The sequence below is a fragment of the Corvus hawaiiensis genome, chromosome 9, assembly GCF_020740725.1.
Source record: "Corvus hawaiiensis isolate bCorHaw1 chromosome 9, bCorHaw1.pri.cur, whole genome shotgun sequence".
NCBI classification, from domain to species: Eukaryota; Metazoa; Chordata; class Aves; order Passeriformes; family Corvidae; genus Corvus; species Corvus hawaiiensis.
In genome coordinates, this window is record NC_063221.1 from 23,520,078 (window position 1) to 23,530,577 (window position 10,500).

Genomic DNA, 10,500 nt, shown 5'->3' on the forward strand with positions numbered 1-10,500 from the left:
CCCAGCCGCCGGCCCCGGCCGAAGTCTTTTGTTTAACGGCAAAGCTAAATTAATGTCTTTATTACCCCAAATCGGGGGGCGGCGGTTCCCAGCACAGGGAGGGGGGCAGCCGGGAGCTCGCACCGCCCCGGCCAGCGCCGAGGGGACAGCGCGACCCCCGAAAAAGAGAGAGAGGGGGAAAAAAAAAAGGGGGGGGGGGAGAGGGGATTCAGTTGGGAACTATTCACCGCTAAGACTCCTGTCAGCATTGACATAAATTTCCACTGGTGTTGGCATTTAGGCATTTGCCATTTCCATATGTATAGGGCTGCCTGTACTAATTATGCTAATCACCCCCTCTGTTGGCTGCTGTGAAAAATGGCCACATTAGGCACTCCACTGCTTGCTAATGTCACTTAATGTGTGGTTGAAACATACATTCATCCCCCTCTGAATGGTGAAATTTTTCCACATTGCTGGCTTCATTCAGGCAAGAAATGAATTTTTTGAACTCAGACCACTTTTCCAGGCCCGAGGGAGAGGCAGATAATAAAACCCTCTTCTTGGGCCCTGGCGCTGCCCCCTCCCAGCCGCCAAATAACATTTAAAACACACAAAAAAAAGAGCCCCTTCCCTAAGTCCGTAGATATGTCCAAGTTAAAAAAAAAAAAAAAAAAAAAAAGAGGGGAAAGAAAAAGGAAAAACACTTTCTAGGAAATAAAAAAATATGTAAGTTGAAAAGCAAAGCAAAATGGATAGGGGCAGACAAGCCACAGCCATCTGTAAAGAGTCTTCCAGTCTCTTTGGGTTAATTAGCAAAATTTTCCAGCCCAAAAAAGCTGATCAAGCTGTCAAGGAAGGGAAAAGGAAGAGCAAGAGGTTTTGCACTCACCTCCCAAAGATAAATAAATAAAGGTGAACTGCCTGGACCCCATCTTCTGGTGGGTGGGGGTCTACTGGGTGAGCTTCCTTCTCCCCCCTCCCTTCTTGAGAAGAAAGGTTCTTTCAGAGCCAGAGGGGACTTTGGAGCAGAGGGGAGAGCCAGGCAGGCAGGTTTTTGGGATAACAGGGACCTCAGGAGTTCGTGGCAGCAACATCCCAGCTGCTTCTCACTCCTCCAAGCCCCTGAGGACAGGGGCACAGTGTCCCCACAAATACCCAGACCCTGCAAACAGAAGACAGCAGGGTCCTGAAGGAAAAATCCCACCAGGCCAAGCAAGACAGTCCCCAAGGACCCTGGGCTGTCCCTTCCCTTCCCGCAGAGCAATACCTGTGTCACCACACCCTAAGAAAAATGGGGACCCTCTTTCCCCAGGACACCCATCTGGAGACAGAGCAGGGACATGGCAGTCCAGGAGCCACCCCTTAGGAGTGAAGCCAGCTCTGGCCAGATCCTAGCAGGCATCTTGCTGCCCCAGACACAGGGACAAACTGCCATTAGAACCCCCCAACCTGTCAGTACCAGCCCCACACAGCTCCCCCAGATTCACCCTCTCCTTTCTCAGCCCCTGCACAAACATCCCACCCCACAAACCCACCCGCCGGCAGCAACGAGACCACCCACCTCTCCATGTGCCCACCCAGGAATGGCTGTGGCATCCCACTCAGCCCCACTGCTGCTGTCCCACACCCCTCCACGGGACCCACCAAGCACAGTGGGGACAGGGGCTGGGAAGAGGGGCCACACAGACAGCGGAGAGGGCGTTCAATCCCCGTCCTTGGCTTCCTGTTGTGGCTTTCCCATTCCCTATGCCCCTCTCTCTGCAAAGAGAGTCAGCCAGTGTCTCCTCTCCGTCTTTCCCTGTCGCGGGGGGAGCTCCAGGCTGCATCCCAGCCCTATCCTGGGTGCCGAGGAAGGGATGCCCTGTGCCAAGAACTGTTGCAGAGATCAAAGAAGGACAAAAGCCACTGCCAAGAGGGTTGGGGGTGTCTCAGCTTTGTGCCCCAAGCTGAGAACAAGGGAGTAAATTCCCCTCACCCCCATAAGATGAATCCTATTTCATCCCACCAGCACATTTGGGGTGTCCATGACCCCTCCGAGAAAGGGACAGGGTCTTCTCCAGGGAGACTCGGCAGCTCTTTGAGAGCGCGACGGCTGTGCGGGGCGCTCGGCTGTTCCGGTTAGGAATTAACCCGGCCTTCCTTTGAACCAGCCCTCAGCGCTATAAATCAGGCAGACCCATTCACCACCCAGGGCTCTGCCTGCCCAGAGCTTGCCTCCCCGGCCCCTTGGCCCTAAAGACGCCCTGGGAGAGCCAGGAACAGCTGCCAGGTGTCTAGAGGTAACTCAACACTCGCCGCTAGCCGGGATTTCAAAGCCTCCGAGTGGCTAATTGCTTCGGAGGAGCCTAATTGAACATTTCCACAGTCGAGTCCAATTTATGGGGTGACACAGCCTCCTTCCATCTCCCAAACAGGGATGCAGGTCAGGCGTAACCCCAGAACACCGCAAGAACCCCTCAGCCAACTCCCTGGTCTAAGGACATTCCCAGAATTGGGACAGGGGACCCTCTGCTTTCCCACAGTGGCTGGGATCACAGCCGAGGCTCAGGAGGACACACCATCAGTATGGCCCGAATGCTGACCCCAGTCATGGGGCCAGAACAGGGCTGCCCCACCCTGCTCCCCTCTTTGGGGAGGAGGGGGATGGGACAGCAGTACCATGCTCCCATGGGAAGCAGCTCCCTTCCCTCCCCTGCTCGCCAGGATCCCAGCTCCCAGAGGGCTGAGCTCAGCCTGAAGCGGGGACTGTCTGGCACAGGGTCACACTCTGCTTCTGCAGCTCTGGGACCTCACCTGGGTGAGGTGGTTTGGGCTGGAGCATCACCACCCTTCATCCCTCAGCCTGGCTAGGCAGAGGCAGGTGATCAGGTACAGTCGCCACAGGCTTCCTGAAACCCTAAACCACCCTGCCCCTGAGCTGGGACTCACTGGGCTAGGATGATGGGCCTGGGATTCCCTGCGCACATACCCTGCCCCTTAGACATCCCACAGCGCTGCCTCAGGGCTAGGATGAACCACACTCCCACAAGCATCTCACAGACCCAGAGGAGGTAGGAGCTCAGGGATCCTGGGGATCCCAAACCTTTGGAACCAAGCTGATGAGACACCAACTTTTCCAGCCAAGGAGCGAGAACTGCATTGCTTCAGCCTGGCAAAGTGGTACCAGGCTCACTGCAGAGGATGCACACTCCAACCCTGCCACACACCGGGGAATGTGAGAAAATAGGGGCTGAGAAAAAACCCAAAGCAGCTTCAAGTGCTCTGGATCCAACCACACAGTCTGGGAAATTGTGTCCCGCTCTCCAGGGGCATCCAGGCCCTCCTGTCCCCTGATAAGGCCCATCACCACAGCAGCAGGATGGGGTGCAGTGATCAGGGCAGGGTATACACGGGGGATGCTCTGATCTCACCAGAAAAGTGAAGCTGAGACCAGTAATGAGGCCAGGACCTACAGATGGTTATGGGGTGCAGCTCCACAGCTGATACACGAGACTGAAAGTGTCACTGCAAACCTTCCTCCCACATCTTGACCCATGTGTGCCTGCCAGGGACCCCATGGGACTAAAGCCATCTCAGACGCATCATCATTGTCGGTCACAGGTTGTGCCAGCGCCTGAGGACACTGGGGCTGTGCCTCCCAAGAGCAAGGCACAGAGGGGTCTGCCCCAAGTGCACACTCCCGGGGGAAGAGCCCTGTCAGGAAGGACAAGGGGAGGCTCTGAGTATCACCCTTGGCATCACACGCCATCCTCAGCCTGGCACTGCAGATCCAGAGCAGGGACTGTGCGCAGACCCAGTGCACCCGCTGCCCAGGAAGGGGCAGGACACCCCAGGTCAGCGGTGTTTCACCACGGAGTGAAAAAAAAAAATTAAATCCAGTCCCTGACACTGAAGAGGATGGGAAGCCATGAGAAAGAGAAGATTCCTGAGAGAGGCCCCCGGCACCCACACTACAGCCAGACCGCAGTGTGGGGGAAATCCCCCAAGAGCAGCCGCAGTTGCTCCTGGCTGTGCCCGTGCGAGCAGGGAAGCACAGTGGGGCACAGGAAAAGCCGGGTTTCTGGGCGCTTCCAGCCGTCCCCAGGCTTGGCCCCTTCCCCATCCCACTCTCCACCCTGATGTGCCGCAAGTCCCATTCCCCTTAACAGGAACAACCACAGCCGCTTTCCTGGCCACAGTTCTACAAAACTCTTGACTCCTTGCTACCCCAAAAGCACAATAAAAATTCAATGGAGCCGGAGCCACGACCCAGAGTGAGGGAACCACGGAGGGAGCACGTCCCTGCTTCAGCAGCCACGGCTCAGGCGCTGGCTGGACCGGGAGGTATCACTGGATTTCTCTGCTACGTGTTGCAGCGGAAAGGGGTGATGGAGACGAGATCCGGGGAGGGGGGACAAACACCCTTGGGGAGTGGGGAGCAGGTGGGAAAGCCGGGCATTCCTGGGCAGAGGTCCGTGCGTGCATCTGTGTGCAAGCAGCCAGGGAGCGCAGAGCTCTTTTTTTTAAATTAAAAAAAAAAAAAAAAAAAAAAGGGGGTGGGAGAGCAAAGTTGCTTCTATTGTTGAACCAAATCCAAGAGTAGCTGAGGACCACACAGGGAGCGGGGCGTGGGGGAGGAGGCAGCGCTCCCGCACAAAGATGGCTGACACCCCTCCGCTGAGCAACATCTGCCCCTGCACAGCACCCCGCGGGGACCCCCGCCCGGGGGATCCCCCCGCCGCGCCCGGCGGCACGGACGGGGGGTACGACTCGGGGCGCTGCCCCCCCAGGGACCCCCAAAGCCGGAGGGAGGCGCAGGAAAAGCAAATCCCAGACCCGTGAAGCGGGGCTGCAGGGATCGGGGAGAGAAAATCCACGCTGGAGTTATTAATAACAAAGGAGGGGGATCAGCCGCTTCCACTCGGAAACGGGGATTTGCTCCTGCCTGACCCTACCCGCGCTCCCGTTCCTCCCGGGCAAGGGTCCCGGGCCGGGACTGGCGGCTCCGCGGCGCCGGCTCTGCCCCGGTGCGGGCTGCGGCCGTCCCCGGGGGTTCTTCCCACCGGGAGGGGGGTGTCCAGCACCATCCCCGTCGCATGTGTCTGCACCGTCCCGCGGGGACCCCCGTCGGGACACGCGTGGGGGTCCCTCTGCAACTCGGCACCACGCACTCGCGCAAGGCGCAGCCCGAGCGGCCGCGCACACGGGACCCCCGCTCGTGGGCACCCACGGGCCCGTCCTCCGCGGCCCCGCTGGCGGGACGCCCGGCGGCGGCATCCTCATCTTCCTCCTCCCGCCCCGCTCCCGCGCTGTCACCTGCCTGCCGGCCGGCCCCGCACTCCGCGCCGCGCGTGGGGGACAAAGCCGCGGCCGGGAGAGGGACCGGGACCGTTCCCACGGGCGGCCGAGCCCGCAGGGCCGCGCTTACCTTCCACCCAGAGGTGCTCGATGTCGGTCTCGATGGAGGCCACCCGTAGCCCCACGGCCAGCGCCCCGAACACCAGCAGCCCCACGAAGAGCACCTTCCCGCAGTGCCGCTGGATCCGGCAACCCAGGGCGAAGAGCAGCGCCTGAAAGCGGGCCCGCAACCACAGCGGGGTCCTCTGGCCCACGGCCCTGCCCTGCGAAGGGGGCGAGGATCGGGTCAGCCCGGGAGAGGAGACGGGGGAGCCCCTGCCCAGGGAAGGGGACCCGCAGCGGGGCGGGATGCCCGCGGCCGCCGCGCTCTGTTGGCTGCGGAGCGGGACCGTGAGTGCCGGAGGTTCACGGAGCCGGGGGACAGGGGGATCCCCGCACCCGCCCGGCCCGCCCCGGGCTCCTCCACGCTCTCCGAACTCCCCTCCCCGGCCCACAGCCTCCGCGAGAGCGGGCGATGCTCGCCCCTCACTCACCTCGGGCAGCGGCTTGCGGCGGGCGGCGCGGAGCGGCGGCGGCGCGGCGCGGGGGGGCTCGGCCGGCATGGCGGGGCGGCTGGCGGGGCTGGGCACCCCCGTTATGTGGGGCCGAGCGCGGCGGCGGCCCCCATGCGCGCGGCGGGGCCGTGCCGGTGCCGGTGCCGGTGCGGATGGAGGGCTGTGTGTGCGCCGCCGGCCGCCCGCCGCGCCTCTAAAGGGGAGGCGGGGGCGGGGGGCGCCGGGGCCGCGCCGCCGCCGCCGCTCCCATTGGCCGCCGCCGCCGCGGCAGCGCCCATCGCCGCTGCTAAGCAACGGCGCGCCCGCCGCCGGCGGCCACACACCGCGCTCCCCCCCGCGCCGCCCCGCGCCGCACCGCACCGGCCCCGCCGCGGGGGGGAGCGCGGCGGCGGCGGCACCGGGGCACCGGCACGGCCCGCGCCCGGGGCTGCCCGCACCTCCCGCTCCGGCACCGGCAGCCCTCCACAGACGGCCCCGGGGACGGGCATCCCCCTGTAAGCGCCCCCAAGGGGGGGGGTACGCTGCCCTCCGCCTCCGCCCCCTCCCCCGCCATAGCTGTCTCCCCGAGGATGGGGACCCGACAAGTAAAGCATTCCCTACATCCTTCTTCCACAGCTACTCCGCAAAGGGCAGGCAGCCCCCTGGAGATGCCCCAAGGGATGCACATCCCTCCTAAGGGTGTCCCAAGGGCAGGGTGTTGTGCCCATAGCCTCTCCCCGAGGATGACCCGCCCCCGTCCCCCCCGCATAGGCACCCTCCTTGGTCCAGGCATTCCCCCATATGTTCCCTCTCCCCAGTGCTGGGCAGACCCCCCCCATAGCCACCCCAAAGGCCAGGTATCCCTTCCAGGGCCAGGCATCTTCCCACAGCTACTTCCCAAGAGATAGGCAGCCCTCCTAAAGGCTGGATATCCTGCCATCACCCAAGGGGCTTGGCAGCCCCCACATAGCTATATCAAGGGAAAGGCAGTGCTCTCCCAGAGTCTGTGCATCTCTCTTACAGCCATCCCAAGAGACGGGTATCTCTTCTTCAAGGGCCAGGTGTCCTCCCCCAAAGGAGCAGGTATCCCAATTAATACCTTTTCCCCAGAAAATCCATCCCCCCCCCACAAAAGCAGGCTGTCCGCCCACCCCCAGTGCCAGCTGCTCTCCCTAAAGGCCAGGTATTCCTCCAGGCCATAGTGGGGGGCAGGAAGATGCTCCACTCCTTGGGTGCACCCACAAGCGCTGCCCCATCCCCTGCCATGGAGAGCCAAGCCCAACACGCCAGAGCTGGAGGCAGGGGGCACAGAAACCCCATCCATGGGGCACAGGAAGTGTGCTGGGGGTAAATGCCACCAATAATTTGTGGGGTGCTTTGGATTATTTCTCTGCTCATTTCACTCCTTTCTCAGGTCTTTATTGGATAGACCTGGTGCTGCTCCCACCTTGAAAGGTGCCCCAAGGAGCTGCTGAGGGCACCCAGGGAGGTTGGTAAACCAACATGGAACACCCAACCCATGTGCAGTGCCCCCATCTCTCCCTTGGAGTAATGCCGGAGATGCTCAACTTGGTGTTTCCTTACTGGCCAAAAATGGGGGAAACCCTGATAAATAAACTGAGTTCCTGGGGCAGTTTCTCCATGCCCCCCAGTCACGGCCCCCACCAGCCCAACCTGCTGCTGCCAAGCTCTCCTGGGCCTTAGCGGCACGTAAAGGGTTTCTCCCTCGTCCAGTGATAGGCCTGTAGCATCTGGCGTGTCCCCAAATACAGAAGGGAAACGGCTATTCAGCACTTCTGCTGCCTGATTGCTATTAACAGCTCCACCATTCCCCTTCCCAGTGGACCCTCACTACCGCTGGGCAGCTGCAGCTTTTTATCAGCTTAGTATTTTAAATATAAGTTGTTGTCCTCCTTTCCAGCATGGCTGGTTCCCCCACCCCGTGTTCCCCATCAGCTCCTTATCTGTCATCATTGGTTTCCACCTGGGGCTCTCCCACCGCTGCCCTGCACCCTGGGAAATGTCATCAATGTCCTCAGAAAAGTCATGGAATGGTCCATGCAGACCCGCTCAGTGTCTGCCAGGGCCTGGGGATGAGCTGGCTTTGCCCCATCCCAGGGTATCAAAGGTTTTCCTAGGGCATGGGCACCCAGTGCTGCAGGACCAGCTTCCATGACCCCATCCTGGCTCATGCATGCTGGCAGCAGGGTGCTGTGCCACAGGAGCACCATGCAGGACAGGATCACCCCTGGCACCCCTGCCTGCTCCACACCATGCACCCCTGTTCCACTGCCCACCCGCTGCCACTGTGGTCCCCAGAGACCAGCTCGCCTCAGGACCTTTGTGCCATGGGGGCACCATCATGGTGTGGTGATTTGCACCCCAAGCAAGAAGCTATAGGGCTTGGCAGGAGGGCAGCTGGTTTGGGGATCCCAAGCTTTGCAGCGGGAGTGACAATGCCAGTGACAGGGCCAGATCCTGCCACACCAGTGAGGATTGAAAACCCAACTGGAAAACGTCTGTGGGCAGGACAGGGCTCAGCCTGCCCTGCCCTGACGCCACAGAGATGGGCTTTGAGTCTCCCTGCAGGGCACATATTTCCCCCGGAGCCACCCGAAAGGGGACTGGGAGCCCTGCAGGCCATCGGCCTTGGGGGAGCAGGATGGGGACAGGGGCTCGGCTCGCACGCAGGGAGACTTCTCTTGCCGCTTCTTGCTGACCGGCTGTTTTATATCAAGGCGGGAGGGGGGATTTGCTGTTCTAGATGGTATTTTAATGGGCAGGCAGGCAGCTGGAGCCTGGGAGAAGCCTGCTTTACATTGTTTGGGGTTGTAACAAATAAATTCAATTAAAGGCAAATGGCTCCGCGCAGCCCCCACCCTGCGCAGTGTCTCTGTGGCACTGGTGGCTGTGGGAGCTGCGGGTGCGAGGGGGAAGCCCCGCGCAGGGGCCACCTGGGGCTCTGCCCACCCTCGCCCCTCGTCCCCGCCACAGGGAGATGCCGGGGTGAGCTGGCAGGATGCGGTGGGAGCTGTGAAGCGCAGGGCACCGCACCCACAGAGCACCCACAGAGAGAACCGAGTGTCCAGGGAGTCCACCCTGTCCCCACACTGCGTGTCCCACCCCGCTGAGCAAAGGAGATGTGAAAACCCCGTGGCAGGAGCCCCGCCACAGCGAGCACTCCTCAGGAAGGGCAGCCCAGGACAACAGCCTCGGCGGGCAGCAGCATCCTCCGGGCAAGCAGAGACTGGGCAGAGGCTGGGGCGTGGAACTGGGCTTTGCACGGCCACCATGCAGTCCCAGAGCCCCGTGGCCGGGGGCAGAAGCAGAGGGGACTTGGCAGGGACACGCCAGAGCCTCAGCACGCTGTAAACAGCCGCCGCCGCAGCAGCAACTCATCTGCCGGGAGCCAGCGCCGGGCGTTAGTTAGTTGGAAACCAGATGGTGTTCTCCCAACCACCGGCACTGTCCGCTGGCCACGGCCCGGAGCCAGGCGCAGGCTCGCAGGGTCCTCAGGGCTGCACAGCACCCAGCACTGGGACCCCATCGAGGTGGCCGGAGAGCTGGGGGTGCAGGGAGGGCCCCACAGATGGACAGGCAATGTCTGTGTGTCCCTGGCCTCATTGCTTCCTTAGCCAGTACCTGTGTGTCCCAAGAGATGATGTGTCTCAAGGGATGGAGAAGGGAGAGAGCATCCACCGGAGGGGATTGGAGATAGGGTGTTAACATCCCTTAAACCCCCCATGCACCTCTGCATGCCACACCGTGCCTCAGTTTCCCTGTGCCTCCCAAAGAGCAGGGAACAACCAACAGATGGACCACAGGTCAGAGTCCACTTTGTCCACCCACACAGGGGTAAGATAGCAGGGAAGGGTTAAAGCCCCATCTTCCAGGCCAGGGAAAGCCTGAGCAGTCGCTGCCACATCACACCTGGAGTAACTCTCCATGGGAAATATTACATGGAAGCCCCCATCCCAGCACCACCAGCAGGACCTGGGGCTCCGAGCGCTTCCCCACTCCCCAGCGGTCTTAGGGGCAGGTGCACCGAGGGGGCACAGTGGACCCATCCCAGCCCTGGGATTCTGGGGGGGTCTGCAGTAAGAAGACAAACAGCCAGGGCTGGGGAGGGGCTGGGGGGAAGGACGGCATCCCTGGTAGCTGTGGCGGGGGTCTTGTGGTGTTTACAGAGCTTAAAACCCGCCTAAGCCCTGCAGGGCCACGGCGCACAATAGCGTGTGGACGTGGTGACACCGGCCGTCCCCACACCACCTTGGAAGACAGAGAGCCCTGCCACCCACCGCCAGCACCGGGATTAATTATGATAATGTAGTTCTTTCCCCCTTTGTCACCCTAATGAATGGGCCCCTTTAGGATTTTAAGGCCTTTGTTTGGTGCCTCTTTACTGCGGTATTGTAGGATGGGGACTAGCAGGTGGCAGGTCCCCAAACAGCCCCTTTTGTCTACTTTGGGGGCTGTTTTGTGGTGGGGTTGGGGAGGGGGGTGCGAGGATGCAGGAGCGTGGGTGTGCTGCAAGGGAGCTCCTGGGTGGAACCGTAGTACCCGCGCCATCGCTGTGGGGCCATGGCACCCCATACTGTGCATCGTGGCATTGGGGATTGCTGGCCTCGGCCGTGCCCCGAGCCACCCG

The 10,500-nt window shown here is 61.5% G+C and overlaps 1 protein-coding gene across 1 annotated transcript in view; it reads right to left on the reverse strand.

Moving 5' to 3' along the window:
• PTCH2 (patched 2) overlaps nucleotides 1-6,151 on the reverse strand; it is a 21,582-nt gene extending 15,431 nt beyond the window's left edge. The window contains 3 exon segments of the mRNA XM_048313100.1: nucleotides 5,390-5,582; nucleotides 5,853-6,079; nucleotides 6,082-6,151. Of these exon segments, the coding sequence (XP_048169057.1) occupies nucleotides 5,390-5,582; nucleotides 5,853-6,079; nucleotides 6,082-6,151 (490 nt within the window).
• Nucleotides 6,152-10,500: the final 4,349 nt, after the last annotated feature.